The following is a 23,833-nucleotide window of genomic DNA, read 5'->3' as shown; positions in this document are numbered from 1 at the left end:
ATAGCTCAGACATGCAGGTGCTTCAGGTGAAGTCTTCTCATTGCTTTAGAAAGTAGAAAGTTACCATTACCTGCATTTTACTTTAGTCTTATGAATTTAAAGAAAAGTAGCATGAAAAAAAATGTTTTTGGTGCTATGTATGCCTTTTTCAGATTTTGTCTTAATTTTCATCTACAGGTACATTTTGAACACACTTGTTCTGATGTAATAAATATTAATGCTTCATAATAAAAATCAATTGACAACTGTATACAGAAGGTGCTTTTTTGTTGCTTTTTTCCCCTGTGATCAGTGATAACTTCTAGATGAAAAAAACCAGTGTTGCTTGAAAGACTTGATCGTTGATGAACTTTCAAAGTGCAGTCAAATAACATTGCATTCTGCACTACTGAAATGCTAAAAGCTATGCATTCTATAACTTGTTGTAATCAGAAAGTAGAACTAAACAGCAGTGAACACAACCTGCACCTCATCTTAAACTTCTACATATGATCTTCCCACTCTTGGTAGGAAGAAACAGAAAAAGAAATATTTCGGCCCTGTGATCATGACAGTGCTTGACATACACATTAAGCAAGGGTGGTGGATAGCTTCTATTTAAATTTAACTACAAAAATAAAGCATAAACAAAACATATAATTCCTGTTTATCTAGTAGATCCCAGTCAACTTCAAAAACTATGTCCTCTCTAGAAATTATGTCAGTTGCTGATATTCAAAATAATGAAAATCTTGATTCTTTAATACTGTAACATATGTGGACCTGTTTGTTCATTGTTTCATGAAGTTACTCTAAAAAAAGTGTTAAAATGCACATGATAAACATTGATGACTTCAAACAGAAATCTCCTGTTATAAAATTATACCTTGTGTTTTTTCCAGCTGCTCTCATTCGTGGCAACAGAAACAATTGTGCTCAATTTTCCAGTAACCTTGATTGGTTAATCAGTAAATTGGATAGATTAGAATCTTCCTCAGGTGAGACTCACTTTTACAATGTAAATTAACCATCAGTTAATGTCTGTCTTACATTATTGTCAGAGCAGTTTCCCTTGAAACCAACATGCATTAGAAAATAAATACGCTGTTGGGTTTTTTGCTTGAATGGGTTTTTTTGTTTGCTTGTTTTTTTAAATTTAAAAAAGTGATACATTTAGAGACATTTCTGTGGCATTTTTTGGTTCCGTGTGTTTGGTATGTGCAATGCCATATCCAATGAATTTTGAACATGACTTGGGTGAATTAATGGGTTGGGTAAGACAGTATCAACACTACTGCACCATTAAATAACACCAGTTTGTGGACATGCATACAAAACCCATGAAGATATAGATTAACAGGGTTTTTTTCACTATGAAATATTCAACAAAATATTGATATATTATACAGTGCTCCCTATTAAAACCTTTATGTCTCTCATTGAAAAGAAGGAGTTAAATTTGCAATTTTCTCAAGTGGTTTTAAAATTGTGGCTATTTTCAAAAGAAAACAGGAATTAACAGCTTTATTAGGTGTTTATTCCTAATGTGTAATAATCATATTAATACTCCTTGAAAGTGTTTTCATCCTCTTTTTAGTCTGGAGAAAAGATAGCATCTTGTAAGATACACATTCACTGAACTTTTAGATTGTGTTCAATTGTGCAGGTGATTTAATGACAACATTGTTTCTGTGGCCTTTATATAGGCATTTTGGAAGTACTACACTGCATCTTGATTGAAAGCCCAGAAGCTTTAAATATAATATCTGAGGAACACATCAAATCCATTATTTCATTGTTGGATAAACACGGGCGAAATTACAAGGTATGTTTGGAAAAACTAAGAATTTACTGATAATCTTAGAATGATTTGGGGGGGGGATGGAGAGGGGGAAGAGAAATTTCTGCATGGAAATATGTGATTCTAGTACCCCTAAAGAAATAAAATAACCTCAAAGTACATCTGCAAAGTTGCTTTCTTGAGATTAAAAGAATGTGTACTATACAATGGCTTTTCAGAAATTTTCAAATACAGCAAATATGTCTGACAAGCAAACAGTTAAGAAATATTGGTAACCAGTCAGAACATTGGATTTGCTGAGAAAATGAAGCATTCTCGTGGCTGTAAGAAAGGGGGCAGAGTAGCTTGCTTTGTGACAGAGGGCTCTGCAGAAGCAGTGGACTACCTTTGATCTACAGAAAGAGAGAACTATATCCTGCAGAGTAATTCGTAACTTGAGTGATAATAATAATAGCAGAAAAAAAATAAAATGAGAAATCAGAAAAATAATCCAAATATCTGAAAACACAGGTGTTCAGAAGAAAGAAAAAACCCCTGAGTTTCCAGAAGAAATACTGGATGAGATTAATTTAGACAACAATATGCAATTTATTATGATAGAAGAAGGTGAACAGAGTTTCTGGCTGCGATCAGGATGACATCACAACACAAACGAAGATATAGGTTTATGTGTGATTTTCTGATGTGAGTTTCCTTCCTCAATTAAAATTTTATTTGAAAGACTGATAACCTCGAGGAAGAGCAGAGAAAGTTTTAGTGAGCTGAAATTACCTTCTCCTTTAAATCAGTTATACAGAGAACCTAACCAACTTCAGTAAAGGAGAACAGTATTTTTAAGCATGGTTAAGGAGCATGAACTTATATAAGTAGTCATAAGAAAAAAATAGAAATTACAGCAGTAAGCTTAGTTTATTTTTAGCTCTTAGCAAGATTACTACGCTATTCCAGTCACCTACAAAGAACCTTTCAGCTGGAATATCTTAATATAGGAATTATAGTGAAAACTTACAGCAGAAAAAGAAAATATGTACATAGGAAAAGAACTATACTGGGTAAAGGAATTGTATCCTTCTGTTTGTAATGTCTTTGACTAAACCTCAGTAAGTAATGGGAAGTAATGGGAAGTAATGAATTTATTTGTTACTCCACAAACAATATATCTTGTTCTCCTGCTAGATTAGATATTCTGTTGAGATTCAGGGAATAAGAAACAGTACTATTAATAAGAAACATTGTCTTGGGAATTTTTGATTTGAAGAATTTTTTTAAGTGAAAAGCCTTTTGTCAGAACTACAGTCAGCAAATTCACAGAGATTATTTAAACAGTTTACATGTAAATTCTGAGTTACTGGTTATCATTAATGTTACTATATTGCTTTACAGCTGAGTACCAGTCAGAGTTTTTGTAGTTATTTATTACCTCTGTCCTTCTGCTAGAGGTTTCTGCCCAACAGCAGAGATGGTAGGAAGGAAAATTCATGGGCTAGGACATAGAAAAGTCCACAATATATTAGCTTAAACTGCTGTTGATGGTGTGTTTATGCTAAATTCACTGGGCAGATGAGAGCAGTAGCTAAAATGAATGTTATGTTCTGCTGCTCCTGGTGTAGTAGAATAGTTTCCAACATGGTAATCAACAGTGTGAAGATGTGTCTTTATCTTTTAGGTGATCTGTAGCAGTTTACACCGATTGGGCTCATTGCTCAAAGATTCTTTGTCAGAGCTCAAGTACATCTTTAAGCTTCCCTATTATTTTGCGGAAGTGTGCAGCTTTGCCCCTCAGCATTAAACAACACCAGGTTACTCTGTTCTCTCTTGCAAAAGCTTTTGCGTCAGTAATCTGTGGGAGAATTATGTCGATCTCTTTCAATTTTCAGACTAAAACAAAACAAAAAGAAAGTAGGAGTTTAAGATCTTTCTGAAATTCTGTTTTGCTTTATGGTGAATTCTTTCAAGCATTTTTAATTTTAAAAATAAATGGATTATTTCTCATATAGAAAATACTCATTTTAGAAGAGATTCATGAGCAGTCAGAGAATTGCTGTTGAGAATCATCCACTAATTTTACACTGAAATTTTTTGGGGCTGCAGGAAATTTATCAAATAATTCCATTTTATATTTCAAAATTTAAAAGAGATTTAATTAAAAATTGTAAAGAGTTGACATACAGCTGTTCTAACTTTGATTTTTTCTAGTCAAAATGAGAATAGGGTATCTCAAAGGAAGGTTTTTGAGGCATTTTTCAAATCCCGTGTTCAGAATTTCTGTTCCATGAATGTTTGGTATTCTCTATCGCTAGTATGGACTACACTTGGTCCATATATGTGAAAAGTATTTAGAAAACAAAAATGGTAAGGTGCATTATGTTCCCTCCCTTAGGTCTATCCTGAATGTAAATTAAGCTGTCAACTGAATAGTAGTATATGCAGTTAGCTGCCTTTACCCTACTTTTTTCTGATTTTTCTTTTAAGGTTCTCGATGTGCTTTGCTCTCTCTGTGTCTGCAATGGAGTTGCAGTGCGTGCCAATCAAAATTTGATTTGTGACAATTTACTGCCTAGAAGAGACTTACTTTTGCAAACACGTTTGATTAATGATGTGACAAGGTATAGTGACATGTTTTATTGTTATATAGAAAAAAATGGAACTTCCATATCTTCAATAATTAATGGAAGGAAATACTGTAACCTAAGAAATGTCCCATAGATTTCAATATTGAGACACACACTTTGGGAAGCATTTATGTATTATGTATTAACTTCTGAAAAAAAAACATTTTTCCTAACAATATGGCATTTTGTAATGGGAACTGTGCTCAAATAGAAATTGTTAGGGTTAATAGTTAAGAGTAAGATCTGTTCTGAAATTGAAAAGTGAGAGTTGCTTGTTTCTGAATCAAAACAGAGCATGTAAACATACTGTGAAGTACTTGTGTCTTTTAAGAGGGATATGATTTCCTTGCAACCTCACTTTGATTTTAGGAAATGATCTTGTTATTTCTCGTTTGTCTGTAAGTTTTTCAAAGCATGGAACTCTGCTTTAGAAGATGATTCTACAGCAACTTTATAATATTACATAAAATGGGTCACTTTTTAAAATATTGTAAGGAAAATGTGGATATCTACACACTTACTATATTTGTAAAGTGAATTTGACAATTATACAGCAATATGATTAATATGTTGCATTTTATGTTTACACTAACTGGTTTCCATTTTCTTTCTTAGCATAAGGCCAAACATATTTTTGGGTGTTGCTGAGGGCTCTGCACAATACAAGAAGTGGTACTTTGAGTTAATAATTGATCAGGTTGATCCATTCTTGACGGCAGAACCCACCCATTTACGCGTTGGATGGGCCTCTACTTCAGGTTATGCCCCCTATCCTGGAGGTGGAGAAGGATGGGGGGGCAATGGTGTTGGTGATGACCTGTACTCCTATGGTTTTGACGGCCTTCATCTGTGGTCTGGTAAGTACTTTGTGAACTACCACTAATCTTTCATTTAGCAGTTACCTACCTTTCCCTTCAGTACCTTTGTTTACATAACATGTTATTTTATAGTGAGCTACATTCAGAGCTCTGGGTTATTTAGAAGTTCAGATCAGACTTCTTGACAGAAGCGTTAGCCAATATTGAATTATACCAAACAGGCTTTTTAGCAGATAGCTTCTTTTTTCATGATTTTGATCAAGGAATGGCATTTTCCGGATCTAGATCAATACTGACTTAATTCTGTCTGTTCAAAATCAATGGATGCATTGATCTCAGATGAATTAATTCTATATGGATCTACATTTGCATTATTCTTTTACTTTATATCTACAGTTGAAGAAAAATGTCAGTTATCCTTAGACTTGCTAATAGATTTAATAAATTGAATTAAAAATTTGATAAATAGCTTCATAAAAAGACATTTTTTTCAATTAAAAGTAATAGTTGCTACACTATTACCAGCTTTGTTATTTTAGTCCTTGTGTGTACAGTCTTTAATTTTGAAGTATCATGCTATTTTTTCTTCCCGATCTCTTTTACATACACAGTAAATGATATTATTTTTTAGCTTGTTCGACTTGTGGGTCATGATTTAATGCGCAATTTTCAAGGCATGTAGGCAAAATCATTAATTTCCCCTTATTTCTCAGTGCCTTTAAATGCTATACACATCTAGATATTCTTTAATTGCTCAGAAAATAATAGTGTGGAGTCTTGCAATTAAAAGGTGTGTTTTAAGTGCATCACATATAAATATGCTGAAGTTAATTTTATGACATTAATTCTACCATTTCCTAATTTGGGGATGTTTCATTTATGAATTATATTAGCATTGTTCTAGCATAAAATTTGTATGTGTGTGTGCACACATAATTCAAGATTTTATTTTAGCACTTCTGAACAATTATCCAATGTCACAAGTTACGTTTTTTGGGAGAAGACTGGGAGGCATCTGTAACATCCAGCCATTAGAAATCATTAATACAAAATTAAACTCTAATTAAACCTCAGAAATACAGTACTGGAAAGTCTCTTAAATCTCATCTCCTGCAGTAAGGGAAAATTTCGGGTACTTAAACTGCCCTGGACAGTTGATTCAACTTGTTCTTAAGAAGTTCCAAACACAATAATTAGACTTGCTTTATAGGTAAAATGTAATGTTTTCAAGGGAATTGTTTTGAAAGGAAATCTGAAGAGACATTCATTGGATTGAAAAACTGTAGTTATATCTAAATGTTAGATTACTTCAGATGTGTTATCTCTAGTTAATTGCTATTATAAGTGCTGAGTCCTGCGCATGTCTGTAAAGTCTAAACTTCCCAGGTAGCGAAAGTTAAGCTACCTATGTTTAGTGTATGACTGTAGTTCATAAAGAAAACCTGGCCCATCAAATTCTTGATCCATTTTTTGATAATTCAGTATACTATTCTGCCTCTTGATTGTGTAAACCTGGATATTGGTCATAATCACAACTCCAGTAGAATTTCAGAACCATAGAATAGATTGGGTTAGAAGCCACCTTAAAGATCATTTGGTCCAACCCTCTGCCACAGGCAGGGATGCCACCCACTAAAATAGGTTGCTCAGGGCCACATCCAACCTGGCCTTGAACACTCCCAGAGATGGGGCATCCACAACTTCTCTGGACAACCTGTTCTAGTGTCTTACCGCTGAATATTCACATGTATGTGAATCTGGTATTTCACAGAAACTAAAAAAAATAGGTCTATAAATGTTAGTTTTATAAAGAGGGTATAATTTAATTTACTGTGCCTCATTACTCTTGCATCAATGTGGACTCACATATCAGCTCAGCATGTTCTGTCTTGTGAACAGTGTCAGGGGTTTCAAGTTAATCACTCAGTTTATGCAGTTTTCTGCCGTATATCAGTTTTAAGAATGTTAACTCACTGTTTCTAAAAACAGAACTGTTCATAAAACAGATGAAGGCAAGATCATGTCTTAATGACTATGAAGAAGAAGCTTGATTTTTTCAGTGTCAAACCTTTAAGAACCTGCTTGAAGCTTCTGATTACTGAATACTTTTATCCTAGGTCGAGTACCCAGAGCTGTAGCATCTGTCAATCAGCATTTATTAGCATCTGATGATGTGGTTAGCTGCTGTTTGGATTTAGGTGTACCCAGCATTTCATTCCGCATTAATGGACAGCCTGTACAGGGAATGTTTGAGAACTTCAGTACAGAAGGGTTTTTCTTCCCTGTTGTAAGCTTATCAGCAGGTGTAAAGTAAGTACAACTTAATTTTAATTGTTTTCTTTGTTGTCTTGTCCAAATTCATTTATGATTTCTTCTGTTTTGTTCTGTTTTTATTGTTTCTGCCGATCTACCAACTGGCAGGAAGTCGGGAAAGTGCTGATTTGTTCAGTGATGATTTCACTTAAAAGTGAAATGTGAGCCTGTGAACAATTTGAGTAAGTCACAGTGTCTGAAAATTATTATTTTATGATTAGTCGGTGACCTAGGGGAAATTAATTTTGTCTCATTCCAATTATCAGTGAAAAAAAGGACGTTAGAAACACAGTACCAGATTTGGCACTAATGAAAATTCTCACTGGCTTTCTCAGCAGGGAGTAAAAAGCCTAAATCATCATGAAAAGTGATACTATATTCAGAGTAGGAAACACAAAAAACTGATGAGAATCAATTTTGGAATCTTGTTACTAGTATTGTCCATGCCTTACCTGTTATGTTTCTAAAACACTGAGTTTTGAACTTACTGTAATCAGTTTTTAATTGTTATCTTACCTTTAGTGAATTCAGAAAATCTGTAGAATCAAGCAGAATAAAAGAGGACTGGGAAAGGCTTAATAAATCAATTTTCATTTTTTCTCTGGAAGTGACCCTACTATGTAGCTGCATTAGTACAAAGTTTTTGAAAATGTTCATTACTTTTTTCTGTAAGAAATCTGCCTAAACTGGTGTAATTATTTTTCTTCATTCTTATTTAATGTTGCTTGTATATTTGTGAGAGCATTTTCTTTTGTAGTTTTTAGTACCTGATATATATAATCTTCTGTGCCTGTTATTGTATGAAAGAAAATGTTATTACATGGGAATCCTGACTTCATGAATGGAGAAGAGTGTTCTGGGCACAAACTCTTATGTTTCTACTTCTGCTCTGGTTTATCTAGTTTTTCTCTGCTATCTGTGAATTTCTCAGTCTCTGTTTCTGAGTCATCTTCATCATTTCATCATCAATTTTTCCTTTCTCTACCCTTGTCAGAGACCTTCACTATCTCCTGTCCTTTGGAGTTATGTTGCTTTATATTTGATTTTAGGAGGGTTCTTTTGAAGGTTAAGGTCAGAAAAAGTAGAAGAAGTTTTTCAAATCAAAAGATTTGAACATTTCTATTAAAATAAGAGAAAAAAAAATAAAGCCACAACTTCTTGGAGTGTTCAGGTTTGTAAAAGAGACTGTGCAGAAATAGGAAGATACAGCCTGTATGGAGGTTTAGATACTGCAGTGAAGAGCAGGGATAAAACAGACCTCCGAACAAATGAGAAAATAAAGATCAAGTGAGATTTGATACAATTCAGAAAAATTGAGCAAGTTGGAAGGAAGCAATGAGCTATTTACCCATCTGTGGCTGGCAAGGGAAGAATTGAATGAGAGGTTTTTAATTTCAATTCTTTCTTTGACTTTTGTCTGTTTAGGAAGTTAGACTTCTAGGTCTTAGGATAAAATTGACCTCCTTTATTTTTAAAGTGTTGTGATATGTGTGGGAGCTTTCCATAAAGAGACATCTAAACTCAGAGTTGTCATCTCAAATATTTAGCTGCCTTGGGATCATTCAGATATTTTAAACAATGTACTTTTAAAATTAAATTAGAAAGTTTATGCGTAATAGAATTATTCAGTAATAGTCCATTTCTCGTGAACATTAAACCATTTCAGGTATTTGTGACCTGTGCTTATGTGCACCCTGTTTGAGAAAACTTCTATGTCTTAATTGTTCTCTTCTTTTTAAAAATGTCAATGAAATATGCTGATCTGATAGCTCTAGCATTTCTATAGGCTTCTTGTCACTCCATCACAACAAATGTAGGGGCTATTTCCTAGAGGTAACAGGGTAGGGTTTTTTTAAACTTTTCTGTGTTTGCTTATCTCTAGAGTTTGCCTACTTGAGGACCAAAGTATGAAGCTGGGCAGTTTTTATCTCTTTTGTTTTTCCTGGTATACTCTTAAATTTATGTGAAAAATATATCTCTGAGGAGAAACAGAACACTTTAGGGGTTTATTAGGAATCTTAGTTATGCTTCTGAAGCTCATCCCAGTTTGCTTGATTTAAGTATTATGATTTAATGTTTTGTTTGGGTTTTTATTTCTCTTGTGAGCCAGCTGCCTGCCTGAGTGCACTGAGAAGTTAGTTTAAAACACTTAAGTTATATACCAATACTCCTGATAGTGTTTTTAGAGTAACAGTCCAATTTAAAGTAGATTTGTGTTTCCAAATCCTTTAAATCCATTAAAAAATTCACAACTTACAACTGTTTGATTTTAAGTGAGAAACATTTAAATATACTACAAGAGTAAATGATTAGTTTTGCTTTAACCAAAACAAATTTTCAAAAAAAAGTGGGTAGGTGATGGTGTAACTGATAGTATTTGCTCGTGTCAATCCTTGGTAACTCTTTGCTGTTTATGAAAACATGAAGTGCACCTGCATCTTCGTAGATGGTAATCAAATAAATGTTTAAGTCTCTAAATGATTTATTTATAATGCTAGTATATACTGACTATTTGAGAGTCTAACTGCTTCATTGGAAATTGCACAGAGTTCGTTTTTTGTTGGGTGGACGTCATGGAGAGTTTAAATTTCTGCCTCCTGCTGGCTATGCGCCCTGTTATGAAGCATTGCTTCCAAAAGAGAAGATGAAACTGGAACCAGTGAAAGAATATAAAAGAGATTTTGAAGGAGTGAGGGATTTGTTGGGTACAACACAATTCCTCTCGCAAGCTTCTTTTATCCCTTGTCCAATAGACACCAGTCAGGTATGTGAAATTTGCAATAATTGGACCATAAAATATATCTATGCAAAATTTAAATTCACACTATAAAAAGTAGGGTAGCTTCCCCCTTTCTTAGCAATTCTTCATTTGTGTGTTGTGGTGTACTAACCAAACTAGATGATCTTGGATATGCAAGGCGTGGTAATGAACCTTTTTTTATTTCTGAAATTGTTATTCTCTTTTCTTAGATTGCTCTTCCTTTTCATCTCGAAAAGATCAGGGACAAGCTAGCTGAAAACATCCATGAACTGTGGGGAATGAATAAAATAGAACTGGGCTGGACATATGGCAAGGTATATTTTGAATGACCTGCCCGGGTACAGTCACCTGTATTAGGTTAAGTATCCTACCAGAAAACATGGATTTGGATGTTGAATGACTGTCTATACATTACCAGCAATAGGTGAACATGTAAGGTGGAAGGAGACAGTGATATTAACTTTTTGATGACTTTTTTAAACATTCAAATTCCTCAAAACTTGCTTTTGTTATTTAATTGTGGATGAGTACTTACAATGTGCATTATAAATGAATTGTGAGAAAGTACATTTATATAGTGATGAGTAGCTGTCATTGATAAAAGATAAACGATATTGCTTATAGTGTCTTCATTATTGCAAAGAATTAACTTTTTTTTTACTGTGATTCTTGATTCTGATATCAGGAAAGTACTATTTTCTGTTACTTGTTGCAGATACGAGATGATAATAAAAGGCATCATCCTTGTCTTGTGGAATTCTCAAAATTACCTGAGACAGAGAAGAATTATAATCTACAAATGTCAACTGAAACGCTCAAGTGAGGTTTAAATATTAAGAATATAAAGTTTTTTTGTTTTGTTTTTATTCAAGCAAATCATACTGTTTTAAGATACAAAAAACATTAGAATATCTCATTTAAAGTGTGTTCTGCTAACTTTGCCAGTAGTCCCAGGAGCCCCTTCAGAGTGATTTAGAAAAACATTGTCTCCACAGAGATACAAAGGAAGAAACACCACCAAATCCTGTTAGTTTTAATAAAGTGTGTAACTCCCAAGCTATAGATCTGGGCCTTTTTAGACTTTGAAGGTCTTATTTATTATTTCTTATGAGTTAAATTATTTGGGTCTTGAAATCCCATTGTTTTGAATTACTTCCCTGTTTTTTAAATATAATTTCTTCTGTGTATTTATAGTCAAATAAAAAATTACACAATGGGTGAGCAGTGTAATGTTGGGTTTCAATAATGCTACTTTTTTATATTGGCAGAACCCTTTTGGCCCTTGGATGTCACATTGTTCATGCTCATCCAGCAGCTGAGGAAGATCTTAAAAAAGTCAAACTTCCTAAAAAGTATGTACCTTATGATAATTGTTATATATTATAAATATAAAATATTTTAAGGTCATTTAAAAATACTTAATGTGAGCCCCATACTTGTTATGGTCTTACAGATCAATGGTTAGGCTGTTACCCTGCCTGTGAGGATGGTTGGCTGTGAATACTCTTGTGTTACATCACCTCGTGAAGTTATTCCAAGACAGAAACTGTCACATACTTAAACCACATGTACTTGTGTTACATGATCTTAAAATAGACACTCCAAAGTTAAAAGCAACATTTCAGTGTTTTTCTACCTCATGGAAAAGAACAGTTTATGAGTATGATAGTAAATATATCTACTTGAAAGAAGGTATACCATTTTCCTGTAACTCGTTTCAATTTACACCTCTCCTTCTCTCTCCTCCAAGAAAAGGTTTGTTCAACATACACACATTTCCATAGACATTATTAATGCATTTCTTTAAAGAGGAAAAGTAGAAAATTACTGTTTTTATCATGTTGCACATTTCTTGAAAATGTACATATATAGATTATTGTGTTAAATATATATTTTTTGCTTTAATTTCTATTTGCAAGCTAAACTGTGGCAATCAGAGCTAAAAGAATTGAATATGTTTTTTATTTAGACTTCTTTAAGTCATCAGTAGTAATCATCCCAAAAATGGTGAAGATTAATTAAGGATTACATCTGTATTTTAGTGTTGACTGTGGGGACCCTGTAGTCCTCCTGGGACAGATTAAAGCCCTGTTCTGCAACAAAACTTGAAGACAGAAAGAGAAATCAGTTTATCAATCTATGAGATGTATATTTTTCCTGAAACAGCTTTATCCATGAGAAACAAAGTTAGGTTTTCAAAGAGAGCACTAAAATATGTAGTTTTGTGATATGGGAAATGGTAATCTTGATCCAGCTGATGGCATTAATTAAAAAAAGGAAAAAAGATCTTCAGGCAGTCTATGATAATACTGGTTTAGTACTATTGTCTTGTTGAAATACCTACTGCCTATATGAATTGTCCTAGCAAATGGAAATTATCTGATTTGAGCAAGAGAGATTCTGCACATGTCTAAAAAGGAGGGTAGTCTTTATACAATATGGAAGGGTTGGAAAAGGTACTAGTTAGGGCTAAAAATCTACTAAGCTTATTATTCAATGAAAAAGTGTGATGAACAATAGTTAAAATGATTTTTTCTGTTGGAAAAATGGTAATGCAGTCCCTACAGAATAGTGAATTAAAATACCATACTTAATAATACATAAAAGATAATTTCATAAGAAGTCATCCTACAGATCTTTAAAATAGAAATTATTTGAAAGGTTTAAAAGACAAATTTTAAAAAAATATATAAAAATTACTCATTCAACAACAATTTTGTTGTTTTGTAGCAACCATTTAGGCATGCATATATGGATCTGAGTCACATTTAATTAGCTAGTGTGTGAGTAGGTGGAAAATGAGACTGTTAGCTAGAATCCAGTTTATATCCCAGTCAATGACCAAATGTAATGCAGGATTTTTGCAAAGAAATAGGAGAACGGGAGATAAAAAAAACGGAGAGAAAGTGAGCCCCAGGCCATGAATGCCACGTAGAATGATTTAAATACCATAACTGGGATATCTCTGTTTTGCCTTGTTGACTTACAGTTACATGATGTCAAATGGATATAAACCTGCCCCTCTTGATCTTTCTGAGGTGAAATTGTTACCTTCTCAAGAATTTCTAGTTGACAAACTAGCAGAAAATGCACATAATGTCTGGGCAAAAGACAGAATAAAGCAAGGATGGACCTATGGCATTCAGCAGGTAGGAACTTCTTTAGATGCATTTGGAATAACTAAAGAATGTGAGATTTTGTGTTCTAGAACGTCAGTTGGGAAGAGAGTGTTAAGAGGTTAAATATTGAATGTTGTGTAATATCTGGAAAAATTAGAGGGGGTGGGAAGCAGGAAAAGGAACCTTTTTCATGAAAGTCTGAGTAGACTGTAAGACCTGTATGGTTGCAGCTGTAGGATGTATGGGAATATATTTCCATCCTTCTCTTTCGTTCTTGTCTTGCATTATTAATAATTGAGCTTGCATTCATAGAACTCTTCTTCATCAATGCTCTGTCTCTTCTGTAATCTTAACATGATTTCAGAATACATTCTGTCTTATTATAATAAGTCTTTGTGTTATTTAAACAGAGTTTTCTTCTTGTTCTCTTTTATAACCCCTTTCAGGATCTTAAGAACAAACGTAATCCTCGGCTAGTGCCATATGCATTATTAGATGAACGCACTAAAAAATCAAACAGAGATAGCCTCCGTGAAGCTGTTAGAACATTTGCAGGCTATGGTTATAGTATTGAACCACCTGACCAAGAGATAGGTATGCACTTCCAAAAAGTATCATGGTCTTTTTTCCCCCCCAGTGCTGTGAAAAAACATAAAACTGAAATATAGGGAAAACAGAAGATATTAATTAATAGTAGTGTATTTTTCCAGTGAATTTTAATGAAAGGTGCAAACATATTTTTAAAATTACTTTTATATTACTTAGGCCTTTGTTGGGAGTTTTTTTTAAAGATTGTGTGTAGTTAATGATATGATAATTCTAATTGCCTGATTTTTTAGATTGGAGAAAATCTGGAGTGTGAGTGGGCATACTGGTTTTCATTTGGAAAGAAGGAAAAAAAGAAAATAATATAGGTTGCATTTAAAAAGAATTATTACATGGTATGTAGATTAGGTTTCTTCAGTTTTTTAAGCAGTCTTCAAAGAAGCTCACCACGTTTAATAATTTTTTTGAATTGAAATCAGGAGCAAAAATTTGTTTAGAAGTTGTTCTTCATATTTGCTATAGCACTGTAATTTTTGACAAAAAATCCAAAATGAAACAAAACTTATTCTGTAATTTAAAAAAAAAATGTTCTAAATGCATTGACTTGTGTAGGAAAATAATTTTTTGTTTTATGATACTACATTATTGCATTGGATTGTATTGCATGTAGTAATCTTTTGCTTCTGTTTCCTCTACTCAGTTTTGTGTTTGGGGGTCTGAACTGAGTGGTACATTGAAATATGCTGATTCTACATAGCAGATGATCACTCATCCTGTACAGAATTAGAATGTGGTAGCCTTTGCATGCTGACTACTGTTACTCTTTTTGTAACATTTGCTGTGAAGTTTCTTAAACATGCAATGCTAGATGAGATACTGGGGACAGATGAAAAGCTAGACAGTGACATTTATAATTTAATTTTGTTATTAAAAGTGAGGGGGGTTTCTCTGTTCATTTTTACAGCTGACCAAACAGTGGAAAAAGTCAGCATCGACAAGATACGATTTTTCAGAGTAGAAAAATCTTATGCAGTGAAGTCTGGAAAGTGGTACTTTGAATTTGAAGCGGTGACAGGTGGAGATATGCGTGTTGGCTGGGCCAGGCCAGGCTGTCGACCTGACATAGAGCTGGGAGCTGATGACCAAGCATTTGTATTTGAAGGAAGCAAAGTCAGTACAACTTCACCTCTTTTGACCTATGAACAGGCTAGACAGAGAACTACAGTATAGGTTTCCTCTGTATACTCCAGATCAAGTACAGGAATTTTTTCTGATTCACAGAAATATATCTCTGAGCTCTGTTTCATGCAGGATAGTATCTGCATTTTGGTTCTGTTAATTGAAATTATGCTGATACAGATGTGTTGGTTTATATCTTCCTAGGATCTGTCCAACTAATTAAAGAAGTCTGTCATAATCATAAACAAAATACAGCATTCACTTCCATTTTTCTAATGTGGTGTTTTACAAAAATCAAACAAAAGCTTCTTCGATGACTGGAAGAGGGAAGCACAGTTCTGTTTTCCCTTTTCTGTCTTTTCTGCATTCTGCATGTTCTTTCTTCCGAAGCTTGACTTCTACAAGAGCAGAAAGATAATAATTACAGTGCATGTGAGAAGTGGAATCCAGTGAACAGTAGTTATCATCCAGATTCTAAATTGTTGAAGTTAGGGCTTAGTTGCTCTTTGTCTCTGTTATCTCTAAGACAAAAGCCATGATCAGTTTGCAAATTACTTGGAGATCCTGGAAAATGAAATGTTTGTTTTTCTTTATTTACTTTGTATTTAATTTCTAATTTTAGCACTGTGGTTATTCACTTGTTTTTCCATTTAGGGCCAGCGTTGGCATCAAGGCAGTGGATTCTTTGGACGAAGCTGGCATCCAGGAGATGTGGTTGGTTGTATGATAAACTTGGATGACAAATCAATTATCTTTACTCTGAATGGAGAGTTGCTAATAACGAGTAAAGGGTCAGAACTTGCATTTGCCGACTTTGGAATAGAAAATGGTAATTTCCCTTTTTTAGTCATATGGTTCTGAGAAGACAAAACAAAACAACCACCAGAAAAACTAGTCTGTCATAATGATTCAGTGAGCTGAGAAATGATATTTCACCGGTGTGAGCCTTCAGACTGTGCTACACTTTAGCTTCATAAATATTTACTTTGAGAGTGCTTCTGTGGCACCAATTGATTTTCTTTTTTTCCTTTGACCACATTAATGGGATTTCAGCAGTCAGAATGGGTAAATTTTCTTCAAGCCTTGCTCTTTGCTAGGCTTACTCTCAGGACTAAACTTCAGTACTAAGAGATGGTAGTAATAAGTATCCTGAAAAATTCTCAAAAGCTGAAAATGTAGTCTCTGATTATCTTACTGGAGCATAAATGTATTATGTTCATGTCTGTGAAGCACATAATGAGTATGTCCTTCACTATGTGTGAGAGTCTGCATCCAAAGAATATAAGTTGAGTGATTTGTAATTTTTTTTTCTTTCATCCTATTCATAGCTGATCTGAATTTATCCTTTTCCTGGCATAATTTTCATCTTCTGTTTTTGGTCTTTGTTTTTTCTAAAAGCAGTACCTATATGTCTGTAGTAAAGGAGGCAGGACATATTTTCAAACTGTTCTGCTTTATGTATTAGTGGACATTTTTTTTGTAAGTGTAGCTTCTCCAACCAGTAGTAGCTTCATACCTGTTAGTAATGGCCAGAAGACTTTGCAGTTGCTCACTGTGCCTCTTTGATGTTACCATTGACAGAGTTTTTCTAACAGTAGAGAAAGAGGGTCTGCCTTAACAAAGCTATTCTGAAGGCTTAAATTAAAGTTTGGGAGAGAAAATTTCTCCTTTAGGGGATGAACTGCTGTCTCCAAGTTCTGGTTCTTGAGAAATGGAGAAATAGTTCAACAATCTTTCTTCCCTGTCTATTGGCTGCTATAAAGTTATATGGAGATCAAAGAGTTGAGTCATAAAAAGTACTAGCATTAAGGAAGTGTGTGTCCATTGTGAATGATGGAGGAATGAAGGCTGGCAATAATGTACTGAGATAACTAAACCTCTTCTCAAAGTCCTTTTGAAACTTCAGTGCCCTCAGAGATCATACTTAATATTTGTTAAATAACTTTGATCTAGCCAAGGCTGGCTTCCAGAGTCCAACTCATTGTATAAAACCATGTGTGTTAGTCTAAAAATGAGGAAGATAAATGAATTATTTTAATAAATTAATAACTGACTTGAGCAAATATTTTCAAATGTGATTGTCCACAAAACTACCTCTTGACTTCACATTTTTTGTTTATTTTTCACACAAATCTACTACTTACTAAGAACAACTGTTTGAACTGGTTTAATTTTTAAATAAATGGGATAATGCCTAAGTCTTCAGAAATTTTGGTAGCAATTATATTGAATCTAGAAATTAGTGTTTAAAGTGGCTTTAAATCCTTGCTAATGTCATCACTTCATGTGCATTACTTGTAGGAGCTAAAGTTCAGTCCACATTAGAAGGATCCAAAATAAAAAATGCTTGTGTTTTTAACTAAATTACTCTTGGGGTTTTTTTTTTGATTTTTGTTTCTTTAGGTTTTGTTCCAATTTGTGCACTGGGCCTATCTCAGATTGGTCGCATGAACCTTGGAATGGATGCCAGTACATTCAAGTATTATACAATGTGTGGCCTTCAAGAAGGTTTTGAACCTTTTGCTGTCAACATGAACCGAGATGTCGCTATGTGGTTTAGTAAACGCTTACCAACATTTGTCAATGTACCAAAAAATCATCCTCACATTAAGGTAACATTACAAGTTAGGGAGACACCTGTTTAACAACTGTTTGTTTAGCAAGCTGAGACATTAAACCCTTACTGATACTTACTGTCATCGGATACTTTGTCATATAAACCTATTAAGTCACTCGGATAATTCCAGATGATCTTGTCTATCTTCAGTTTCATTTATGGCAGTATAGATTCCTATGGATATATCTATCTTTTTAATTATGTGTGTTACTAATTTATTTTGTGATTAGTTACTGGAAACATGTCAGTTATGTTTTTTTTATATTCTGTCTTACATGTACGTTCACTTTTTAAACCTTCTCTACTATACATATTTCGTAAATGTGTCAAAATTGTTCAGCTGAAGTCTGAGGACATTTAAGTGTACCTGTGGTGTTGCTGAGTGTTTTTTTCATTCTTATGATGCACCAGTGATAGGAATTCCACAACTCCCTGACTAATGTACTCTGGAGCAGAATAATAATTCCTGTATTTTCTATAAAATATTTGTTATTAATATATTGCAAAATGATGTTTGAATTCCTGATAAGTGGTTTTTTTTATGAACTATCTAAGACATTTACTTTAATTTAGATATAACCAACTATTCCTTAATAATTCTCTGAACATTTCCTTCCTAAGTAAAATACTTTTCACTGAATTCAAGGTAAATGATCTCAGCATTTTTTTTCAGTTCATTAGGATCACTTCAACACTATTCCTGTCTCTAAAATTTTTTTAAATGTTCCTGTAACTGAATTTAAAAACATACTCACTTTTCCAGCACAAGGGAAAGTGGTATCAGACTACTGTAATGGCCATCTGAACAATTCTAATTGATATTTTTGCTCATTGTGGTAGAAAACTACTGATTGTTGTGCAGCAGTTTTTCAATGACTTGTGCACTCAAAGTTAATTAATTTAATAAAATATATAGAGGGTTTTCTATGCTGTTTAGAACAACTTGAAATACTGTAATCAGATTATACCTAATCTGTTGCTTCCCTTGCTCTAACCCTTGCAGGTTAGATTCAATGTCAGAGAACAAAGTTGCATAGTTTTGAAGTTAACTTTTTTTGAAAAATTTAAGTTTGCTCTCTCAGTTTTCTCATTCTCTAGTTGCTTAATGAAAGTTTTCAGAATTTTTTTGGATAATACTATTTAAAAATATTTCTGTTATTTTTAGATATGGAGAATTGATGGAACCATTGAAAGTCCACCTCGGTTAAAAGTTACTCACAAAACATTTGGCACACAGAACAGCAATTCAGACATGATATACTGTCGTTTGAGTATGCCTGTTGAGTTCCACTCATCGTTCAACTTTGGCATGGGTGTGGAAAATGCCTCATCTGATGTTTTCCAAAAACGGTCAGGCTTGGCTTTAGTTATCCTATCTCTTGCTTTCCATGTAAATCTAATATGTTCTGTTATTCTTTATTATTGTACACTCAAAATTTCATAGTTGTTTTTAAACACATAGCATAGGAGGCATGTTATTAAGATTTTTTTTTATTCTTGAAGGTTTTAATTGATTTATAACCCACCTTTGCTGCAGACAAAGACAGGAGAGAACCATATCTAAAGAGGTGCTTCAAAAGGTTTAAAATTATTCATTTCTAAGCAGCACCTTAACTGCAATCAGTTATTTTTCTTGTATATTTGTATCCTCTGCAGTCTTAACTAATGCATACTACGTACCCAGCAAACATTAGTTAGCTTGTAAGTATACTTAGTCTAATAACGAGCAGCTTTTTACTACCTTTTTTTTAAACTTATTTACTGATTTTTCTTTATCTGTAGAAAGCACAGCCAAGAAATTGCTGCTCCTTCTACTACAGTAAGTAAATATATTGAGATACTTAGTTCTTCAAATGCTTTGAAGTAGATTTAGTCGTGGCACAATATTCATTAGAAATTGATCTGTTGAAAGTAGCCTTTTTAATAATTTGCTATGATATAGCAATGTTTATAAATAATGATGTCCAGAGTTACACAACTTGAAGCATAAACTTCACCATCTTAAACCACTGTCTGCTTTTTTAATTTAAGAGCATTTTAAATTCATTTAAGAGAATGTGAATTACTATTAAAGTTTGATATATTGGAGGGTTTTTTTAAAATCACTATTTGAATGTTCCTTGATAAAATTCCTTGACTTCTATTACTAATATGCTCTATTCCTCTTTTCAGTATTTTTACTCACTAAGGATATTTGCTGGCCAAGACCCATCCTCTGTCTGGGTTGGCTGGGTAACACCAGACTATCATTTTTACAGTGAGAATTTTGACCTAAATAAAAATTGTACAGTGACAGTTACTTTAGGAGATGAGAGAGGAAGGGTTCATGAAAGGTATGCATTTATTTATCACTTATTAAATTTATATTTTAATACTGTTGTTAAAAAGTTAATTATTTGCAAGCTTTATGATATTTTAAGCATTAATTTAAACTAATGAGAAACTTGGTTATGAAGTTTGGGTTTTCTGTGCTCATTTATATATGAATGTTTCATATGTAGACTTCTTAGAGTGAATATATTTATCATTAATGTCCATTTGAAAGAATGTTTTGTGATGTTTCTTTCATTTAACATCTATATTTACTCACTGTAGATAAACTTGTTTGTTTTACTGTATCTTATATGTGCACACAGAGGCCCGTGAAATTTTTTCATAATTTTAAAATAGGAGAAAGAAATTATTTAGTCTGATGCATATATTACGAAAAAAAATTTGTTAATGAGCAAAAAAACTTATAGCATGACAAGCACCTTTGAGGATCTCTAACTGTTACTCCACTGAAAAAGTACATCTTCACCAAATATGGAAGTGCAGTGTGACCTATACTTTGTTCTTGCTGTTATTTCAGTGTGAAGCGCAGCAACTGTTATATGGTTTGGGGAGGAGATGTAATTGCTAATTCCCAGAGATCAGGTCGCAGTAATGTTGATATAGAAATTGGATGCTTTGTTGACCTGGCTACTGGAATGGTGTCATTCACAGCCAATGGAAGAGAACTTGGCAGTTGTTATCAGGTATTATCAGATTTTCAGAAAGCTATCTAGTAAGATGCTGATTTTGATGTTATTTTTCTTTTCCAGATATCTAACTGGATAAAGATATCATGCCATTTGTGTGACAATAACATGTTTTCCTATATCATTCTGATTTTATCCCTCTTTTTCTCACTCTTTCTACTATAAGGCTAAATTTTTTTGAACTTCTTACAGTTGTTTCAAGTGTTGAGGAAGGACTATTGGTAGATATGTTCAGAGAAATATTTTTTTTAACCTCTCAGTTCATGTGATACAAAATCTTGATTTATAACATTAAATCTTGATTTATAACTTTATTCTTTGAAATATTTTTTATCAACTGAATCTGTTATACAATATAGGGGAAGTAAATATTTAAATTAGCATAAAGTCAAAATTAAACTATAAATGTTGTAATTTTTGGTATGAATTGAGAAAAAAAATTTAGTTCCTTATTACTGTGGTTTGTGTCTTCTGCAGATAGCTGTGATTTGGAGACCTTGTGATTTGACAAATTTCAAAACCTTAAATTCAAATGTGCATTAATGTACAAAGCCAAAGTAAATGCGGTGGGCCCTAAATACTATCAACATGCTCAAAATGAAAAGTCATTATGCAAAGGGATCAGTAGTTGACTGAAGCTTTCAGCACCAGATTATTGAGATTTGCTCTTAGTAAGATCTGTTGTCCATAGTAGAGCATCCACTGTGGAAGAAGTTGTCCAGTGTTAGGAACAATTCATTGCTTTCTTCAAGGTCACCCCCCAAATTTTTAATCCAGATAAAACTGAAATGTTATCTGACTAAATTTAATGGAACTTGTATACTGACTCCATTGAAAATGAATGTGGCAGGGTGGCATATAGCCTGTAAATGGGGGTAGGAGATTATCTAGAAGCTGTGATTTTGGTATATTTTGTAATAGTGGTCAGAAACTTCCGTGCCACACTGGGAGGATATTGAATGTCAACATCCTGGGAAAAAAACCCACATAATTAAAGTGCTTAAGCCCTGCTTTGTTGTTTTTCTAACTAGGTACTAATTAATATGACAGCTTCTGAAGAAAACCATGGAAGCTTGGTGTGTTTTTTTTATGATGGGTTTTTGTTTGTTTTTTTTATGGACAGCCTTTAGCTGTTTTTATTTTGCAAGGAGATCTATGGAAAGATAGGTGTAGAAGAGGCCTGTTACTGAATTTAGTGTAGAAAACACTTTCAGGTTTTTCCTCATATGACTTGCATTTAATATAACCACGTTCTCTGTATTAAATTTAAAATTATCTCAGAGAATACCAATATTTCTCTTCTGTTTCTTCTCTTTGTCGTGGAAAAATACCTGGAGTTGCTTTTGGAATTGTTTTTCAATAAACATGATAACACTTGGTCTGCCAACAAATGAGAAAAACCAGCACTTTTTATAGAGATAAAACAGTATATTCCAACAGGATTGTTAAATCTGAGGGTGAAATATTACTCAATTTTTGCTTATTTTAAGTATTTTCTGTAGTTTTGAAAGTAGTGAGAAGAGCATCATGTAATTTCCATTTCTTGAATATTTTTACCATAAAGTACGATCTTTAAAATATTGTAAGAAATCTAATCACTTGCCCAAATTGCCACAAATAACTGATATTTGTCTGGTCTAGGTAATTATTCTAGTCGTATAAGTTCTTGCACTTCTCAGCTTTCTTAACTGAAAGAGGACAATATTTGTATGCTGTTTTCATTTTAAAAGGTCTATGGGTCAACACATTGAGGAGATAAAATGAATTTTGCTGTAGTTCCTGATTTAACTATTGAATGCCATAGTGATATTCAGGAAAACAAAACCAAACCAAACCACTAGAAAGGTAAAGGGAAGATGCGGTATACATACATATTTGAGATTTTGTCATTAATTGTCAGGTCACAGTTAAGGTATTTGTAGCAGAAAGGAGATCTTAAATATTGGTTTAAAGATGTTTTATTTTACTTTTTTAGTAATAGTTCTCTGATCCTCAGACATGGCTAGAAATTACAAATTCAATTATTATTACTAGGAAATAGCTATCTTTGGTCAGAGACTGAGAGTTATATTGTCTCAGCTATCTTCAGACTTTAATGAAATAATAGGCACATTAGTAATGTCTTGCAGTCCAAGATACCTTTTGTTTCTGGATTTGAGGTTGTGGTTTTTTACTTATCAAAAAGTTTGGAATGTACATATCTAGCCCTATATTATTTTTTCTATGCCAATAGTGATAGTATTGAAAAATCTTTATTCTGCATACGTTTGTTTTCAGTATAGGGTATTATTTTGCATTTTTTTTAAATTATATTTTGTTTTGGATCTGTTTTCTCGTCCAAAAGAATATGTATTTTTTAATTTAATTTTTTGACTCTCAGTATGTATAATGTATATGTATATACATGCTACACAAAATGCACAATGATATGAATAATATATTTCATTGAACTGTTGAAACTTTGATTTAATTGTATAGATGTACGTTTTTTCAGCTACCATGGAGCACTGACATTCTTTAAATAATATACTAATCTATAATTATATTTTAATAATATAATAATTATAAATATTGTATTTATAATAGAAACACATTACAATTTAATAATTTATATTATAAATAATCTTTATTTCATGGCAGTAGTGGTGGGGGATCTTGTAGAGAATTCTTCAGAATAAACTGGTCTTACACTGACATGCACTTTGAGTCCAACTATAATGGGGAAAGAAGGATAACATAGCAGTCATAAAAATCCCAAACACAACCAGACACTTTAAAACTGTAGCACCGTGATTCAGTGTGATTCACTGCAATTTTTTAAGACTGGAGACAGATGCTAAGCCTGAAAATAAAGAGCTCTTTAAAAAAATTACATTATTTTACTTTTAGAATATGTATTAGAAAAGCATTAATCTTGAAAGGAAATAAAGATTTGCACTATCCTAATCACACATGCTCTCACCCTCTACTATAAAGGGTTGAGTCTGGATATTTTTGAGAAGAAACCACACAGTGTTCTTGTGAGAGGTGTTGAGAGCACATAAGGCAACAGATACACCTGTCTGAAA

General features: G+C 33.2%; 1 protein-coding gene across 1 annotated transcript in view; it reads left to right on the top strand.

Annotated features, from left to right (window-relative positions):
• RYR3 (ryanodine receptor 3) overlaps positions 1-23,833 on the top strand; it is a 209,575-nt gene that overhangs the window by 75,157 nt on the left and 110,585 nt on the right. Inside the window, 18 exon segments of the mRNA XM_032689828.1 lie at positions 882-977; positions 1,686-1,804; positions 4,253-4,386; positions 5,008-5,249; positions 7,328-7,520; positions 10,071-10,287; positions 10,494-10,598; positions 11,000-11,103; positions 11,553-11,636; positions 13,274-13,433; positions 13,850-13,997; positions 14,914-15,119; positions 15,783-15,957; positions 17,532-17,740; positions 18,911-19,095; positions 19,528-19,564; positions 19,918-20,078; positions 20,597-20,762. Coding sequence (XP_032545719.1) covers positions 882-977; positions 1,686-1,804; positions 4,253-4,386; positions 5,008-5,249; positions 7,328-7,520; positions 10,071-10,287; positions 10,494-10,598; positions 11,000-11,103; positions 11,553-11,636; positions 13,274-13,433; positions 13,850-13,997; positions 14,914-15,119; positions 15,783-15,957; positions 17,532-17,740; positions 18,911-19,095; positions 19,528-19,564; positions 19,918-20,078; positions 20,597-20,762 — 2,741 coding nt within the window.

Source organism: Chiroxiphia lanceolata, chromosome 6 (genome assembly GCF_009829145.1).
Source record: "Chiroxiphia lanceolata isolate bChiLan1 chromosome 6, bChiLan1.pri, whole genome shotgun sequence".
Taxonomy (NCBI): Eukaryota; Metazoa; Chordata; class Aves; order Passeriformes; family Pipridae; genus Chiroxiphia; species Chiroxiphia lanceolata.
This window is presented reverse-complemented; position numbering and strand designations above follow the sequence as displayed.